Here is a 19,454-nt window from a genome sequence, read left to right on the forward strand (position 1 = left end):
TTGACATAATAATTATATTGGTGCTAATATTTGAAGACGACAAAAGGTCTACCTGGTCACGTAGAGCGCTGCTCAAATAAGTAATATACGTAAATAATTAAACAGGGAGGTTCAGACGATCCCTCGTAGCATTCAGGACTGGTGGCTTGTCTTATCAGTCAGTCACCATAGTCACACTTATTAACCGATTGAAGCAATCTGGACGAGCCTTAAGCTTTTACACGGTCTTTGTTATAGACGGACTTGACAGACATTAGACCACCATCGAATACGGGGTTACACCAAAAATAAACTTCAAAGATAAAAACAGTTGACCCTGACAATGGAGATATTCTATTGATGAGCAGTCGTTGCACCACGAGACAAATTTTTCTAAAAGCCTTTGTTCTAATTCACAAGTTAAGAAAAACGACACGCATTCAAACATATTTTTCCCCGATAGAAAGGAAAGTTTTTCCTATAGGAAAATACTATATTGTTCGTTGCATTAAGATTTACGGGAAAAGAGAACAGTCGTTTTATTGTGACGCGGCACGCATGGGGGCGGCCACACAGCCAAATCGCCTAGGTAAGTGCGATACAGAGCAACGACTTGCGGGTGGCCACCATCTTTTGGAAAGATGTTATGTTTCAACTAGGACAAATATAGTGGCTTACGAGACTTCGAGGTCTAGGAGTTGATGCCTAATAGCAGGTCAGTTAGGTCTGCCACTTCTGCCACTTCTGCCAGGTCAGTTAGGCCACTTCCTAGAGTGACATTTAACAGCTTAGCAGCGCTTTGTAGTAGAGAGGCTAGAGAGAGGGAGAGAGAGAGCTGTTGTACAATGCCGTTCCGACTATGTTAATTCCAGCTCTCTATAATATAGTTTCTATGGACGAACTGGAAGATGAATTCTGGTTGAGGACAAGCAACTGCCTTCTAAATCAAGTCAATTTGTCCGCCAGAGCTACGGAAATACAGCGGCAAATTAACGTTTGTTTGAAATTAGCTGACGAACGGTCGTAAAGCAGTCCGCGAGTAACTTGAGAAAGATGTCGCTTGTTTATGTAATAAATCTGTGTTAGACGCGGATAGTGCGAAGTGAGCGAGCTGATTCATACCTGATACGGACGTATATTCACGCGACACTTGTATCTGCCAGCCTGTACCTCACTCAGCGACACAGTCTAAAAAAACTAGCGGTATTCTAATAGATAGATTTGAGTCGGCTTACTATCTGCCTATATGAACACATAGTCTACCGGATGCTTCGTGCTGCGCTGTGCGATGGGGTATATGTTTGATCTGTACCTCTTGGATTCATATTGCATCGTAGCACTGCGTTCTTATTGTAGACGATACACATACAATGCAAAGTGTGCGTAACCGTAACAATTTTCGGTGTCACTCTTGTCTAATAAACTGTACCCTTGTTATTTTCTTCAAAATGGGCTCACAAAACATCCTTAATCATCATTAACATTGTCAGGCGCCGGTCCCCTATGCGGATAATAGCCTATCTCTGCATACACTCATTGATAAATTCACAACTTTACGACTGCCGGTATGTGTAATATAAACAAATGTTTATACACTGAAGTTGACGCCGCCGTTTCCCCTTTTTCCTAGGCACGCAAGGAGCCCGCTGAGCGATTCTGTAATAGTATGCCGTCAAACGCCGTTAATAATAGTGAGTGCTTTACAACAAGTTTCTACAAGGGCCCTGTAGAGCCCACCACTAACCTTTGCAATATTGAACCTTTTGTTCGGGTCACTTGTTTTTAGTGTAAGTAAACGACGATTAAACAGCTTTGAAGCTGTCTTAAAAGGATTCATCATACGAGTTCCAATGGTTTGGTCTTTTTGTCATAATATGGCATGACAGAGGTGTTTCCGAACCAGTTGCTGAAGATAGGGGTCCCCATTTGAAAAAGGACAAAGTTTAATATTGAACCACCATCTAATAGCAAATTAATTGGTAGAAAAAATAGAGACGTAAATCATACGGTGACTATATGCGCGTCAGTCACTTTATCTTGACTACCCTAGCTGAAATAGCGAGGACGGTCTAGAACCATCTGAAATTACTATGAATTGTAAGCCATGCTCTTTTCGCTTTATATGTTTGATTGAAAGGCACTGTTATGATAATATACATCGTATATATATACTTAGATCGGTAATAGAGTTAGCAGGTGAACCTTCGCCAACACATTTCAATGTTCTTTCTACCATATTACAATTGACACGGGCTATCTATATGCTTTTTTTTTAAACGCCATTGTGTGACGGTTGCATTTCATATATATATGGAGCTAACTAAATAGCGGTTTTACTTAGGTGAAGATACTAGCTCTATAGTGAACACGTACCCCCCAGTCCTCGAACCAAATTCAATTACCATTCAACAACACCAACAACAAAATTTTTAAACATGCTCACATAATTCCTAAATTATTGAGCAAAGGCTGCCTGACATGTTAATCTTATATGTTTATTTATTTATTTCAGTAACGAGGTCACATCTGTACTTTTGGCAGACAAAAAGGGGAGATGTTCTGCAACAGCTACTCATAGAAGACTAGCCAGCGGGATGCGCCTCCTGTTACGTGTGGTCTATTTTACAGTTGGTCGGCCGACTGGGCATGTGTTACCACGATCAAATTGAATTTTGGCAAGTAATTTCACGCTTACCCATCACTAAGTAGTATGCTAGAACATCATTTGCATGCACGGCAAGCAGATTGAGTTTACTCACTATATTTATTGATAAGAATTGTGGTAGCGACTAACAAATGGAAATAGAATTTTCGCTATTCCAATCGTAGGATCCATTCAAGCGTCAGATGTTGTTATTGTTGTTGATGACGCTAAAGACGTGTTTGCCATACAAGAGGCAGCCCTCCCTGGCCGGTGGGTTCTGTTAAACTGAAGGACATTTGACATCTGTCGGCATCTGCTGTCGGGCCGCTGAATAGAAAATGAGGGCCTTTTCTAATCGTCGCCTGGGGAGACGTCGTTCTAGTTTTTCTGCGTTATCGGTGTCCAGCTAGTCGGTTGTTCTGGCCTCTCTATAACGTCAGTGGCAACGATTGCCATGACTATAATGGCAGTACCAGCAATATTGACGAAGGCGGTAGCGACGCTGTCGTTTCTTTCGGCGTTTGGCAACCTGGCGCCGCGCTGGCGTTGTCCACTACCGTCGCTGCCAGCCGCAACAACGGCTGGTAAGTCCGTCAGCCAACCAGCCAGTCCGCTTCTCTGCCTCCCACTTGATGTTTATTTCGCTGATGAGGTTTTCGAATTCTAGCGCCCCTGCTTTTCGACGGTAGAGCACTACAAAGGTGCCTACTACTTTAGGGTGTAGAAGGCATCTAGAGGTGTAGAAGGTTCTATTCGGCAGTTGATGGCTTAGGTTACATAGCGTATGCTAAATAGTTTTTTGGGATGCTATTTGGCGTAGTACTTTGAGCTCGATTCATACAGGTGTACCCGTTTGCAGTGTATATTTGATTGGAACCCGATTTATTCACAGTAATCAACCAGCCATTACTGCCACTGGCTCTGCCGACCTCCTCGTTGCAGCGCCATCGCGGCCGTCATCAGTGCTACCGAAAAAGACGTTTCATTTCAAGTCGGGGGTTTAGTACGAGCGATTTGAGGGGTGCTGGAGAGAAAAAAGGACGTTTATACCTGCACCATTTTCATATGAACGCTGCGCTAGTGTAACATTTTCCCTAATGTCGTCATGGTTACCACAGGGAATGCATCGCGCCATTTGCTGCCGCTAGCTTTGTTTCGTTTACATACATTTCTTACCATGCCGCTCCGAATTAACGCTGGTAAAAGGCAAAGGCGGGATACTATGGGTATGGATAGCAGGAACTGCTGGTGCTGAATAACACAACGGCAGTAATCAAAATGGCGCCGATTGGAGTGCTAATCCCCCTTCTACCCCACTGCTTTCGCGGGTACTGCTGATGCTATTAGTGCTATCTGTGTGGCGTCGCCCCGCAACGTCTCGTCTATCCTTACTGAGCCGCTGGCGACATGACACTGCTGGCTCTGCAACACGAACACTGTAGCTAAAGCACCATCAACAGCATTAACAGTTTGCCCCATCACATTATCTGCTCAATAAACTAGCAGGCAGAGGTTTGCCCGCCTCCCTGTTTGTGACCTGCTCTACTTCTTGCAGTTGGACGATTGCCGAATTGAATAGGTTAATTGGCAGACCACAGGTGGGCCGCATATGGCATATATTTTTAGATTTGCTTTTTATTAGTTTTGTCGTATTACTACTTTCGTTGACCGGTGAACCGTATGAAATACAGGTTTACGAGATCTCTAAAGAAGGAAGGACTATCGTTTGTAATAGTAACGCAAAAGATGATGATACAAACGTAATCTATAGGCCAATGATCTTCCTTGCCAAAGGTTAATTTTTGGATGACAACGCACTGTAAGGGTCGGCGTCCTAGTCCATAACATTCTAATTAGTTCGGCTCATAATGTACATTATCATGACGCTTTGGTCAGCCATTGATTCACTGATGTAGTCGTTAAAAATATGGAGGCTGCTTGATAAAAACTGCTATTCATAGCAAGCCGAGGGCGTCGAACGACTGCATAATCTATACGTGAAAAGAGCCTTAACGTAACCAAGTTTCGTACATTGCTGCTCAGGTGCCAAAGTTGAATTTTACAATTGATCCAATGAACATATTGCCATAAATGACTCTCTACCCTAAGCCACGGACGAAATTGTCGATCACTTAATTTGACCTCTAACCCAACCTCTTCGCACTCTCTCATCTAATTATAGAGATATCTACAAGCAAAGATGGCCCATAGATTTTTTAGCATCCGACAAAAATCTTCGATGGCACAGTAGGGCAGGAAAGTACCCCAGCCCTCCTCAAGTCTTAGAAAAAAATCAACAGATGTCGACGGCTCAGTAATTTTTAGGATCGATTTCAGTAAAATGAGCGAGAAGGGTTTTTGAGTTCTAAAGTAGTAATGTTTCAAGTTTGACGGCCGGTACTGCCGTTAAGGACTGCTTCAGGCGGTTGGCTTCCAGCACAGTGTATGCACAGACGTGTAACGACGATAGGCTTTCAACCTAGGCTATCATGTGCTTTCTAGTTTGACAGGCAAACACCATCACGGGGACCCGATGTAGATCCCATCAGTCGCATCTCAACAGGGTTCTGCTAGATAGAATATAAGTTCGCTTATCAAGTTCTCAACAAATGATGAATATTATATCAGCATAATGGTTCAACTCGTCTGCCAATGAACATTAGAGATACACTAGACGGAGTCATGGGCGTCGCTCGACAGTTGTTTTGTCGTTGACTTAATTCATATGGTTTATTAACCAACATAACATAAAGTATAAGATCTACTTCACCCGTTGCCCTGTTGCAACGATATTATTTGCCTGCTCTAATATATTCACCATATGAGAGATTTTTTTTAGTATTGGCTAAGGTCGATTTCTGTTCTATATGCCTTTGATAGAGTCCGCTGATCCATTGATTCCCTTTCTGTGATGTTACCAAATCTTGAAAGTTACTTTATAATAAGTAACTATAGATTCTACTAAATTATATATATATATATATAGATGTTTTGTTTAGCATATTGATTCCCAAGCCGTCACTATGGCTTAAGTATGTTTTTCTTTTTATGATTTTCTTTAAGCACTAAATAATTAGATACGTACTATATTAAACGAAGACTTAAACACCTGATATGTCTCGATCCGCATATTAATTGTAATTCTAATTACTTGAAGATTGTTTATACTTTGTTAGACATTGAATTTATATATTTCTTGACGTTATAGGTTCTTTCCTTTTTGATAAAGGTCAACTTTACCACTTTAACTTTCCAACTAACATTTTAAATATTTGCCAAAATAATTACTGAAACGCATTTTCTTACATAACCAAGCTGATATAATTAGTTGGGTCTTTGAAGTGTTCACTCAAAGATATCGATTCTAGGTATAAGGAGCTGGCTTGCATTTTCACTCGGCTCGTGAAAATCTATCAATCCCGAAATCCCTTATATAAAGGACCATATTAAGCTTTCGCCCGCCAAGGCTTCCAATGGGAATTTTCAACCTAAAAAAAAAGAGATTTTTTCATTTATTTAGACCTTGCTTGACGGGAGCTTTCGATTAGTATTAAAAACGACCCATTCTACATAGACTACTATGTAGAAATTTGATTTCCATTTTACCCATATAAAAAAAAAAAAGAAAAATAAAGCCATCAAAATATATACATACATATCTTGTCTTACCCCCCTACAACTTCCTCTATGCTTTTTGCAAAAAATAAAAAAGACTGAAAAGGATAGGCATGACAAAAGACGACCAACTTAGCTCCTAGGGATCGAAAGAAGCAACTACGCAATTGGATTACTATTTTCTTAGTAATCCAATTAAGAATCTCAAACGTTTCAGACGGTATCTTACCGAACCGCCAAAAACCTTCACAGAGTTGATCACAAAAGAAGAATCGGTTCAGGTTAAACAAGCAAACAAACGTAAAGTTTAAGCAATATATAAGTAGATGCGAGGTGCATTGACCTTACGTCCTTCGGGTTTATGCTATCATACAAGGTTTATGCAAGGAGGCCAGTCAACCGTCTGATTAATGCCTAGCGACGGTTACGGACGTAAAACTTGAAGCATTTAATCTAATAAGGATCAATCCCTTCATCTGTAATACAATTATCGCTCTTTTCTTTACTATTATCTACTGATTCATCACGCAACAGTCTTTCGCGTCGCCTGCAATTCTTTAAAGCTCCTCTCTTTAGAAAATGCGATTATTCCTGCTGTCGCCTCTATTTTTCCTAACAGTCGCTATTATCATTTTCACGTCCATTGTCTTTTCTAAATGTCGTCCCGGTTTTCTTTCTCGATCAACGGTAGTTGGCCGGATAACTCGTTCAGGCTGCAAAAACAATGCAAATAACAAACACGACCGGATCCACTGACCCGGATCGGATAGGTACGACCCGCAAATGTAAAGCAGACCTGCCTGCATTGCAAATAAGCAATATTCTTATTCTTATGATGCGGCCTCCTATGATCTGTGTGGAAAGCAATAAACCGCACTTAATTTCAATTTGAAAAGACCCAATGCCAAGAGCTTGAAGAAGAAGAAGAAGAATAAGAATCATCGCTACGCTGTCGTCAGATTTCTGTAAATTTTTAGTCAAAGATATATTGCGTAGCTGCAATTCGTAAGCTGCAACTAGGTAAGACGACCTTAGTTTTTATGTAAAAGGGTATTAGACATTTGCATATGAAGGGTGGATGTGGATGAATCGTACAAAGATTGCGATGATAAAGGGGTCATTCGACTAGCAAAAAACAACGGGAAAAAAATAGCTTTATAACACAAAATTAATTATTTTCTTTATAGCAAAAGAATCTAAAATCCCTAGCTTACTAGTAACTTATTCCATCTCAGTACTACAGTTTTATAACCTATGTTACCGTTATCACAAACAGTAGCTATCTATCATTGTCGAAGCTTGGAGGCATAGCTTATTACGGCAACTCGATGACCAATCAGCATGGAGGGAAACGCTCAGGTTCTTGTTGCGTTTGTTCCAAGGGCAGGTCCGAATGAATTCGTAGAAGAATCGTTACCAAATTCGATGGACCACGTATAGAATATACCCCCTGTCAAATTGTGTACTCCAGTGCAATTTTTTCACCTAATAGGGCGTATTTGCGATCGTTTAATTCTGCTATCGTTCTATACTTAACACAATGGATCATTAAGCAAACGATATTCTATTAAACAGAATTCGTCTCACTGAACGGTAAACTTATCGTACTATGAAAATTTCTCCAGCAAGTAATCGCAGTTACTTAGATACTACTACTCATTATTTTACGTATATTATCCGCATACATATATATATATATATATATATATATATATATATATATATATATATAGCCAGACTTAATGCACAGAAACCGTACTTTGGATTGTAATAGAATGAAATCAGCAATACTTTTTAGGGGTCAATAAAATAACTTAAACGAGTGCAATAAATTATATCTATGCATCGTACTAGATTTATTGAAAAGGGGGAACTATGAATTGCCGTAAACATATGTATTGTAGAATCGCGGGGAAACACGCTGAGTTTTTAAAACATAACTCAAAAATGGGTGTTTTCACACTATTAGCCGGAGATTAGCCGGAAGCGTGCATAGCGTTCGCAGACCTAGTACTCATTAAAGCCAAAAAAAACTTAATAAATAAATTTTTCGAGCCATTTGGAATATTTTTGCATTATTTTTCTTGCTGTCCTATGCCTTAAAGGTTGACTGTATAGTAAGCCTTTGTACCACTGCCTCGCACAAAAAAAACGTACCCATCATAAACTGTCTTATCCATGACGCAATTACCCGGACGCCGGAGATCGCCTTCTCTCCCGTATGGCTCGAATGCAACAACTAGCGAGAATTTTGGTAACATCAGCGCATTGCAAAGTTGTCCATTAGATACTTTGACGTACAACAATGTCTTAACATGACAGCCGTCTGATTGCTAGAACCATTCAAAGACTAGCTAACTCAAAAAGTCATGATGGATTGTCACCACCGTCGGTGACACATCTTGTTTATCTGGGAATAGGTGATGTCTGGAATGGCTCGAGGGCTTGCTGGGCTGCACGGCTAATACTTCAGCAGACACGTCAGTGTCCGACACCAAGACCGTGACGTTGCAGTGCTAAATTCCTCGCCCACTAAACTTAGAACTAGCCATGTAAAGCGATGCCCAATGGTAATATAGGCCGTAATAACTTGAAACGTTTAAACACGTAGCCCGTTACCGACGGTAGGGAAGAAAAAGCGTAGCGCCATAGGTAGCCTACTAATTTGCCAGACCCAACATAGCTGAGAGCTAAATAAAATAGACTTCTGGAATCATCACCAAGCCGGCCAGAAACGGCGACCGCTGCGGAGAACAGGTCAAGAACTCTGCGCAGACAAGCAAATGGCAAAATAACGAAATCAACCGATTCGACTGTTTGCGTAAGCTTGATTTACCAAAATCCGGCCCCACCCACGCATGGTGTCACGTTTTCCCTTCAGGACCCAAAGCCTGCTGATTTCGATGTAGAAGCAGACGTTGATCGGGAAGCTTGCGATTGTCACTGCTTTGTACGATACGCGCAATGTAATTCAAGCTAACTGGACTGTGATCTGCTGTGGGTCGTCATCTGACTACGTTGCGCTAAGCGAGGTCTGATATTTTTTAACATATGCACGTTCTACTATGAAGAGTATATAGGATTTTTTCGCTCGAAATCTATAGTAGTCAAGTATTACCTGTTTCGAAAAGTGGTCCAGTAATGTCAACTGACTGAAATTAACAACAAGCTATTACTGCTACTGGATTCCCAGACGAGAGGGTATACATTACTGCTTGTCATCGCCTGACGAACGATGCTAGAAATGCCGTCGGAGCTAATAGTGAGTAGAAAGCTAGTCTATTTACGACTTGAATTTCTGTGAAGGAAAACTGTTGGTCAGTACAACAGCTAGGTTTTTTGGTATATTGTCGACAAGCTGCAAATGTTACCTGTATCATGAGCATGTAGATGCTGTTGATGTAAACTATTCCCGATACTTATAGAAAGCGCATTGTTCATTCTGTCTGTTCAAATCATCGCTTGTGCACTATTGGGAATCGATTCAGCCTCAAATGACTGAAAAAGCATTCATATGATATTCTAAACCTACCGAGTTCCTCCTCAGGGAACAATTTATGTTTAAAATTGCAGCTTAATTCAACATGTACAGACACTATCTGCCAAACATAAACAACAGTAATTCGACAGGGGCTCAAAATATGTTAGATGACAATGGCTAGACGCTAATTTTAACCAAGTGCCAAAATACAGTTGCGGCTCAGTAGAGCGGTTTTGGCCTCACAGGAGCGCCATGCTGGAAAGTCCTGTTGCTTTCACTATCCGCGGTTAAAAGATGACTGGAAGCTGGAAAGGGACGGAGAGTTCATTCGCCGAACGAGCGGCTGATAAACAGGAAACGGCACGCGAAAGCCGTCTACAAAGGCTGCCTGATATTGTCACCTAGCAATGAGCCCCTGCATGAGGCCAAACCAGTTTCTTCTAATGTGCTCATAGGCTGCTGATTTGTTCTAACTATCCTGAAATAACAGATTTGCCTGACGAAGTAGTATATCTCTGACAATCAGTCGATGAACGTAGACCTTTTAGAAAATTATGAACTATACAATTTCATCTTGGTTTTTCTAACATTTTTACCTACAATTGCTATTTCACTGTAATATTGGCTGTTTTTCCCTTTCAATATATGCACTTATTGTAAAGGCACATTTAAAATGCTCACTAATGGTGAAGCGGACAGACTCATATCGGTCACAGTCGACGCGTACGCTGCCATACCAATTGCTAAAATACAACGACTTAAACAACTGGATGTTATTCCTATAGGTGAAGATTGCTTCTAGTCTTAATTAGTCGCATAAGAGTTCGGAAGGCGGGCCTAGCTACACATGTGTATATATCTACATATATTGGCGCGGATAAAATATTTAAACTTTCACATATAAGTGAAGGCCCTATATAAACGCAAAGCGAGCGCCTGTGAAGAGCCCGTCCGTCTCCTCATAACCGGCGCAGGGGAACGTGGTAAGTAAAGTCTTCTACCTAATCGACCACATTTCCCTTGTTTTTGTTTACTGGAAAAACATTACAGAAAAGTTGAGGAAACGTCCAGTGAGCGGCAAGCTGTTTTTGTTAGATGAGCTAGGTGTGAAGAAAGTGTTCTTGGAAGGCATCTGAATAACGGCAAGGTTAACCTGGGACGTGTTGAGCAAACTACGCCAGTGCGACGTTATCCGACTCAACGATAAAAGTACAGCTCGAACCACTTGTGAGCCCACAAGGTTGATCAGCACAAACCTCTACAACGATGCCGACCTCGTGACGCACTAACTACCAATATGCAACGGAAACATTGAAAATACGCGTGTCTTACATGAGCACGGCGCCCTTTACCGTTCCAGTCAAAAAAAGTACAACCCGTACTGCTGAGACCTAGGTGTCTTCAAACTATTATTAGGGTCATTTAAGCGCATCGAGAACTGTCGTCTGATGGCCAGAACGGTCTAGACAGTCGTGCGTTTACAAGGTGCGCAAGCTTGCGAAGAATGTCGCCGAAATGGGTCTTTTATTAGTTGACAACGTATCTGGGGATCGGATTCGTTGCTGGAACAAAATAAACCTGGACCCTATTGACAAGAGAAAAAACGGAAATCACTGCAAATACTACCGTGAGAACGGGATATACGGCAGGACAACAGGTCTCCCATGGGCCTGTTTTTACAAACTGCTGCAAGACACTTTCGTTCTTGCCACCCAACGATAAAGTTGAGCTAGTCTATTATATATACATACCGATCACTAGCACGAAAATTCGGGGTTTTTAGAATGAGTTTTCATGAATAAGCCCTACCTACGTGCTCTGAGACTGTCAACAATGTTGATAGTTAATCTCGTACAAGCGGAAAAATTTATCATTTGGATTATGCACCAGCGCGTATATGAAGTTAACTCATTTTTGAAAGATCGTACACTAACATAGCCTCATAATAGCAATAGTTATTTCTGCGTTTAAGCATACGCAGGCTCCACTTGCAAAAGACGCAATTTTGAGCAACAGGTCTGTGTATCGACCGTTAATTGTCTAGTCAATCTGTTGGCAGACACCTTAGTGTCCGCTCGAGAGCTTCGAAAGATGTCGGCCTCCTAAATGCTGACGCATATAGCGTGGTGATTGCGAATCTAGGAGAAATGCTATGAGTTTACCCGCCATACTGAAGCCCGCGCTCACAGATGGAACGTCGAAGCGCTTAAATTGAGTCGATCACTGTAATACAATAAGATTAACTGCTCTTGGTTTCTACCATCTGATGTGTGAGTCCTAAAGGCATTATGTCTAGTCTTTTTATGCATTTCAAAACGCGCTTTGTAGCGTTAATTTTTCCGCGCACTAGACGCCCTAGTTAAAGTTTATCTGTGTAGTATTTGTTACGGAATATTTGTCAAGAGACTTTTTATAACTATCAAAGAGCTCTTATTCTACCCTGTATATCGTTTATCCGTTGCCTGTGAGCACCCTCCGTCATGATGTCGCCAGTCTCAAGCAAGTAATAAAGAAAATTATAGCAAACAGTCGCTTTTGTTCATCGTGCTACAGAATGAACGTTGAACCTAGCAAATTTGTGACCGATCAAGCAGAACTTTGTCTGCCAATGATTCCATTGGCAATTGTGAGGCTACCGATATGTAGAACAAGCCGGTACTTTTTTGATGTGACAAAAATTGAGCATATAGGGCACAAAGTTGATGAAACTCGATTTAATGCAAAAAAAAAACAAATGATTATGCAGGTATGTAACAGCGTATATGATTTGCGGCATAATGACCTAACCCTTTGGTAATCTCTTGCGCCTCTGTAACCGTTTACTATGCACCTACTTAGTTTCATTGCTAGCTGTATAGCTTTATCGATAATTATGCTTTATATGGGTTTAGGGCAAACTCGAGACGAACTCAGGGTTCCCATGGAAATTCTAAGCAATGGTCACCGAGGAGATTGGTGTAGATTTGTGAAGAAACGCGACGACGAAACGGACGAAGTCTAGATGTCTGACATTGAGATAATAGATGCCTGGAACAAATGAAACCTAGGATGGCAATGGCGAACGTATTCTGCTTAAAAGTTCCCGTACAATGCAAAAGAATTCTCCATGGAATGCGACCCATCAGCTGTGGGTCCCACGAAAAGTTGCTACATAGTCATTAAAAGCATTGACCAAAATTTCCAAATCAGAGAATCCTTATTAACAGATGTCCCACAATAGGAATTTAGCTTTTGGATTAACAACTTACAAATTGTAACGGTATTATATATATATTTGAATATATTTGATACATATTGGAGTATATTTGATACTGTAAGAATCTATCCGTGACCTATAAAGTTTCAATGAACGTCGAAGTTGGTGACCAGAACAGCTGTTAAGTTCATAGGCGTTTACTAAAGGAGCAATCAAGTCCAGTCGTGGGTCACATAAGATTAATTATTACGGTGTATGGCACGTGCAACCACCGTGACACCGAAGGCTATAACTAGGCATAGCATATCACAGAGAAATCATCTACGACATATTGCAGATTTCTAAGACTCATTATGTAAATCAATTTCAGGTGGCTGTGTATTCAAAGTAAGGAACGCCTCTTCTCTCGGAAGCGTTGCTGTTACCGTTATCAATAACGCGAATATTTCTTGCAGCCGAAAAAGACGTACCCCCCCCCCCCCCCCCCTCCATTGATCTTCTCACTTCTTCTCTGTTCGAACTCTGATCTCCACGACCTCGTTCGTGTTGCTTGAAGTCAGAGTACCAGTTTCAAAATAGAAGACATTATTGTCTTTATTACTGAAGCTGCTTCCTAATTTCATATGCTCGTTTTAAGAGCAATAATCACGGTGGTGTATTGCGCTACAGTGTGTGTGTACCAAATTGCAAATACCTTTTGGTCTCATCGAGACCGTCTATATTGCTCTCGTCTAGAGAACTTTAGTAGCAAGCAATCAAATGTATAGTTGTCAATAGACCTGGTCATTCTCGTTGTATACTTTTACCCTGTTAATCAGTCATAATAGCTGTACTGAAGCCTAGCTGGAAGACTTTTAATTTGTGCTAAGCTGGCTGCCAAACTGTGGCTGTGGTGCTTGGCCAGAGCCGCCTTCTGATTTGGGAGTACACACGATATACTGCTCGTCGACAGCTTCTCTTTCCATCTGTACTCTATCGTTTTAACGTTACTGCTATGAACGAGCCGGAGCTTTGGGACGGACATCTGTGTTGGCAGCGACTGTTGCAGCGCCTTCCGAGGGAAAGGGCCCAGACGAGTCTGGTGCTGTCCGAGACGGTCCTTTCACACGTGTTGTGATACGGAAACCTTCCACTCTTTGCCCCTATCTTACGCCCCTGGTCAGGGGTCTATCTGTTTACCCGATTTACCTTCGCCAACCTCGCTTTCCTTCTGGAAGCAACCGTTAAAACAGAACGGGCGGCTAAGCCTATACCTTCAGTCCCCCAGGCTAGAGTTGATCTTTCCCTTCGCTAGACCCATTCTATTTCCTAGTAGCCCTTATCAACACCAACATTGCCACTGCAAGCAGTAGGTATAGTAGAAGGATGATCATCGCCGAAGTCTACACGAACACGGGCTATTAACCTTAGCCCTAATCGGGGATGTCATTTAACTTTTCCTGCTCTAAGCCATAAAATCGTATATATCGCTATTACCAAATAAGGACACCGATAACACACTTGTTTTCCATCGTTGGCTGCCTTCGCAAACTTGAACATAGAGCCAAACGACAGTTCGAGACGCCCTCTGGTGAGGCCACCTATGGTTACTTGAAGCTGACAGCAGCACCCCAGCAACAGCAGTAAATGAAGCCGCAATATTCCCTTTAATATGAGGCCCAGGCCTCTGGTTGAAAGGAAACTAGAATGGCGGCTTCGAGTCCCGCCGACGACACATATTTCACAACCTGCGTGAGTAAATCTAAATATCTATTTCTATGCGCCTCAGTATGCTTACAGCAACAGAAGCAGCAGAAAACCTAGCTTTCAGTAATAATCCCATCACTTCCTCTTTTGTATAGGTGCAAAGTTAGTTAAGCATTGCAAGACACCAGATGACCAACAAGTAGCGTATTCGTGGCAATAACTTATAACACCAATATTAAAATTTCAAGCAATCATTTTAAATGCATATATAAAAACTTGTTAGCCTCATCTGTATCTTCTTTGTTACTCGTTCTTTTCTAATTGCATTGCTTCTTAGCAGATTATATGCCGCAGACTGATCCCATTTCTCATTATCCGTCAGTATCATCATGAAGATCTCCTCGCATCAGCTCCGTATTGAATATATATACCGAACGGCTTTTCTAAATCCGAACTTTTCGGCGCAATACTTTGTTTCTAAATTATGAAGAAACAAAAATTGATATTTCAACAAATTTTCTGCATGTATTAAAATTATTGTTCAAAACAGTTATACGGTATATTCAGTATAACGAGTATATACTTGTTTTACAAATGCGCAAACGACTTCTTGTTAAAGTTCAAACGGATGTGCGAAAACCTTCTTAACAAATCAGCGTGTCGAGGTCGTTGTGCTCACACTTATTGGACTTTAGCTCGATAATGCTCCATATATCAGTAATCTGGCGAATTCAAAGCTGGGCTGTACGGCGGCCATGGGGGCTTGTTCTAGAATACGCTTACGCAAGCAGTTCCGCACTAGTCAGATAGTATGAGCCGATATGCCACCTTGCTGAACCTACTTTAGGCACTTTAGAACACGTCAAGAAACCCCTATGTTGACACACAGAAGTATGCCAGCATGACGTTCACTCACTAACAAGATATCACACCCGGAACACGAATATTAGCCGGGAAATCGCTTTCACCTACGATGCACGTATCTTCTAGATGGTGGGCAGGCCAGTGACTGTTCTGCGATTGCTTTTTGCATAAGTGGTAAAAATCCTCAGAACTGTTTTTGATAACGACTTTACAGATCAAACAGATCAATCGACAGAAATGCACTTTTGGACGGCATCGGTTAACTGTCGAGTTCATACTGGATGTTCCACTGTGCTGCGTTAGAACTTACTTTTACTGCCCCGCCCTCGTAACCGCTTTTTTACTTATAATGCCCCAGACTATCGATGTGGGGTGACAAAGGTTACAGCCTTTGCACGAGTTAGTTCAGCACGACAGAATTGGACAATAGCTGCTTTTTGCTTCACCTGCGAAAACTCCGCACTGTTTTTCCTACATTGAGCTTTGTACTTAAAAAACAGCTAATTTTTTAGTACCACAAATAACGAATAAGTGGAAGTCGGCCTTGGTAAACAGTGTATCGAGGTTTGTCCAAAATACATAAGCAACCCCGTATATATATTTATACATCCCTAGGAGTCTCAATATATTAAACATGTTACATCAGTTGATTGGTGTCGCGCCATTTGCCAGGTAAAATATAATCATTCCGGTGCTTTAAACTGAAACACCTTGCCCTTCTCTCTATCTGTAATACAGCAAAGTATTTTACCATGTTCAGACAGAGCAATTTCGTGTGACCTCAGTTTTGGCAAATGCGTTTATTTATAACTGGTACTAAATTAATTGTTTCATATAGGGTGGAGTAAAGAAGAGACCAAATCCAGCACCTTTTCGGGTTACCGCATCCCATCTATCTAGATCTAGACATACATGACAAAGACCAGAAGCAAATAGTGTTTGAAGATTAGTCCATACAGGGTAAGGGGGCGTACAGATCGGCTGTGATGCTGAGGCTTCTTGCTTTTCTTGTGGAATCGCTACTGCTTCTGTCGGTTTTACTAAGAAACATCGCCGCTCTTTCTATGCGTCTGTGTTCGGGTGTCTGGGTCCTTAGGTTCCTGCTATCACGCATCAATATACCCTAAAGCATAGAACAAAAAAACAGAACACTTTTTGCCCCCTTGTCGCCCCTCTCCTTTTTCTCACGTTTTTTTTTTCTGACGTTTTCCCCTGCCCCCTCTAATACGGACAGTTTGAATTTCAGCCTGGCTACCCGCATTTCTTTACGTCTGCTCCTTCGATTTTGCACGGGACATCAAGCGGAGTGAGTCAGACATAGTAAGGCCCGGCCTGTGGGGGAAGTCTGGTAACCGTCTGCTCGGTGCTTTAGCGAAGAGTACGTACGGTGCAGAGCAAGAATTGCGGGCCTAGGCACGCGAACGTCATTTCCCTTTGCCTGTCATTTTTTATACCACAGTTATCTCCTTCCACTCTGCTCTGGTCTGTGGAAGCCGTGTGCCACCAGCTTCTTCCGGCTGTCGGCCTACAGATTAGCTTATCGACTAGCTCAACGAAAAGCTGCAGTTGAGAAAACCTTCTGTTCTCCGACTGAGCTTCTAGCTGGCTCCTGTGCTCTGCTTTGGGCTGGGTTCAGCTGCCAGAGTTGCCGCTTCTGCAGCTAGAGGGGAACCGAGGGTATGCTTTTGCAGTTGCAGCGTTTACTACTGGTACTGAACAGTGGTCTCGACAGATATACGTGTGCCTCACATGCCTCTTCGGATAAGTGTGTGTGCATGCCTGCGTATCGTTCTGCTAGCCTTCTGGAATGTGGAGCGAGAGATCCCTGTGATCCTTGGCGTCCTAAGCTACCTTAGTCCCGAACGTTACATCTACCTATCCCTGTATAAATTGTTTTTCTGCTGCAGAACAGGCCGAACGGAAAGAAGCCTGAGAAGACGCAAATAGCGCCGGAAAAACCGACACACGAACTGAGAGACGTAAGCTCGATAGACAGGTTTGTCATCCTTCGTTGGTTAATTACGTTAGACGCAAAGCGCGACTTATCCATTTTCAGCTGCCTAGCTATTGGTGTGCGGACCAACTATCTCGTGAGCGTACGTTCTGGTACGAGGTTAGACTCACAGTGTGTGCGCCGGCCTACCTCGTTAGACCTTTAGCTGCTCCCGAAGAAATTTCTCTCTCACTTACTGCTTTGCACTCGCATCGTCTGCGTTTGATGTCGTCGTTGATTTTCGTAGTCGTTGTCGCGCCGCAGCGGCATCTACGATGTAGCGGGAAGGGCCCACTATCATCGCCAGTCCCCAAGGCGGTTAGTACGGCCTCTTCCGCTGCCGTTACGGTCGCTGCTGCTTTTACCAGGAGAACGGCGAAGTGGCAAGGGCTCTCTGGCGGCTAAACTGAGCGTGATCCCCCCTCTCTTTTCCGACACCCTCATTCCTCGTCACGTCAACGGACGGGGAAGGGCTGCCGCTCCCTCAGCCGCACGTGTCGCCATCCGCTCACCGCTGCCGCCAGACCGTCGACGGCAAAAGAGCCGACCCGACCCATAGACAGACACCAGATCGCCACAGCTCGTAGACTGAGAGACGAAACAGACACGATCAGCAGCACCGTCGTCGTCCTTTGCCGTTCCCGTATAGAGCAACGACAAGCGGACAGACAAACCCTATCGTGCACGCAATACGGCGACATAATAACAACCCTAGACGAAACAGACGCAGACACATAAAAAAGCTATAAACATTTGCCCAGTTGCTATCTCGTTGCTTGCTCGCTTGATCGGTTACTGAAGCGCAGCTTCGGCTGCTTAGAGGTTTGTTCATTCTTCCATCCTGAAATATTGTTACTCACTGTTGGCTTACCACTGACAAACTACTAGCGTCACTAGTAGCGATATATATAACCAGATAAGCATACAAATATATAATCTATAGGCACACAACTATAAAAGAGCGGTGGCAGGTTTCGTGTACGGTGAAACAAGTGCTGCTGGTGCCACTGCAAATTGTGCACCTTTGCCAATCGGACAGGGGTCGTTCCAAAAAGCACCAAACAGGCCAGCTAGCCAATGAGGACGACAGGCGGCGGCGGCGGCTGTGGTTTCTATTGATACTTTCGCGAGTAGCAGGTAGGAACCAAGGCTGCGACGGAGAATGCAGTAACCGGTCGGTCTCTTTCGCGCCGAGAAAACCTCGAGGATTTTCCACTCTGCGCCGTAGAAATTTAGTGTACGAAAACAAGTGCGAGGACAGTGAAGTGTGACGAAAGTGGCTGTACGTGCATGCACGCGTATCCTTCTATCTGTGTTGCTGCTGGTGCTACGAGCACCGATCGTGAGCTGATTTATTGCATTGCGTGATGTGTGTAGATATTATGCTATGATGGTTGGCCTCGATTGTGATTGTATTACCATTTCTATATGTACTGCCATAAGAACTGCGGTTGCTATTCGTTATGGTACGTTCGTAGGTCCCACTTTTAATAACAGTACGCCATGTTATTGGCATCGCTACCTTGCCTGTCGGTAGTCCGTGACCGAATGCTAAGGGTCACCACATGAAATGACGTCCCTGTGAAGAAGCCCAACAGCAGCGACGAAATCAGGGAGCAAGGCAACAACAGCAGCAGCGGTAACAATTCTTACCATAGCATTTAAGTGCTGTTGTCGTTCGAGTTCAATCAGCGTCCCTATCGCTGGCCAGCGTCTGGTGTGCAAAGAGAAAGCGGACGAAGACGTCAAATGGAAGATATGGTGATCTCCTATGATCACTACCGCTACTTTTACAACCTCTGTTCAGGCTAGTTACGGATTATCGATAATAGTCGATATCCTTATAATCATTATTACATAAATATTATTATAGACAACAAACGCCACCATCGTCAGATTGTGTGTCTTCTGACCAGATAGTTAGATACTGCTGTTAGGAGTCTACTAAAAATTGGACGTTGGCTACCTGGTTGCCACGGAGGAAATCTAGTACAGT

The 19,454-nt window shown here is 42.7% G+C and overlaps 1 protein-coding gene and 1 long non-coding RNA gene across 10 annotated transcripts in view; one reads left to right on the top strand and one right to left on the bottom strand.

The window, feature by feature from the left end:
* LOC147756133 (uncharacterized) overlaps nucleotides 1-19,454 on the bottom strand; it is a 47,272-nt gene that overhangs the window by 13,475 nt on the left and 14,343 nt on the right. The gene's annotated exons all lie outside the window — the stretch shown is intronic.
* Nucleotides 1-19,454, top strand: part of LOC111250387 (uncharacterized) — a 47,082-nt gene that overhangs the window by 5,224 nt on the left and 22,404 nt on the right. For 2 of the 9 annotated variants that reach the window (XM_086986878.1, XM_086986879.1), the window contains exon 1: nucleotides 17,939-19,452. Coding sequence is in view for 2 of the 9 variants with exons in the window: in XM_086986885.1 (XP_086843011.1) it covers nucleotides 14,567-14,646 (80 nt within the window). In the remaining 7 variants the exon portion in view is untranslated. Of the gene's footprint in view, nucleotides 1-1,609; nucleotides 1,671-2,491; nucleotides 2,655-13,285; nucleotides 13,303-13,448; nucleotides 14,647-17,921; nucleotides 19,453-19,454 lie in introns of those variants that run through there. The other 7 variants (XM_086986880.1, XM_086986883.1, XM_086986885.1 and 4 more) reach the window with 6 other exon arrangements.

Source organism: Varroa destructor, unplaced genomic scaffold (genome assembly GCF_002443255.2).
Source record: "Varroa destructor unplaced genomic scaffold, Vdes_3.0 BEIS01000004.1, whole genome shotgun sequence".
Lineage (NCBI taxonomy): Eukaryota > Metazoa > Arthropoda > Arachnida > Mesostigmata > Varroidae > Varroa > Varroa destructor.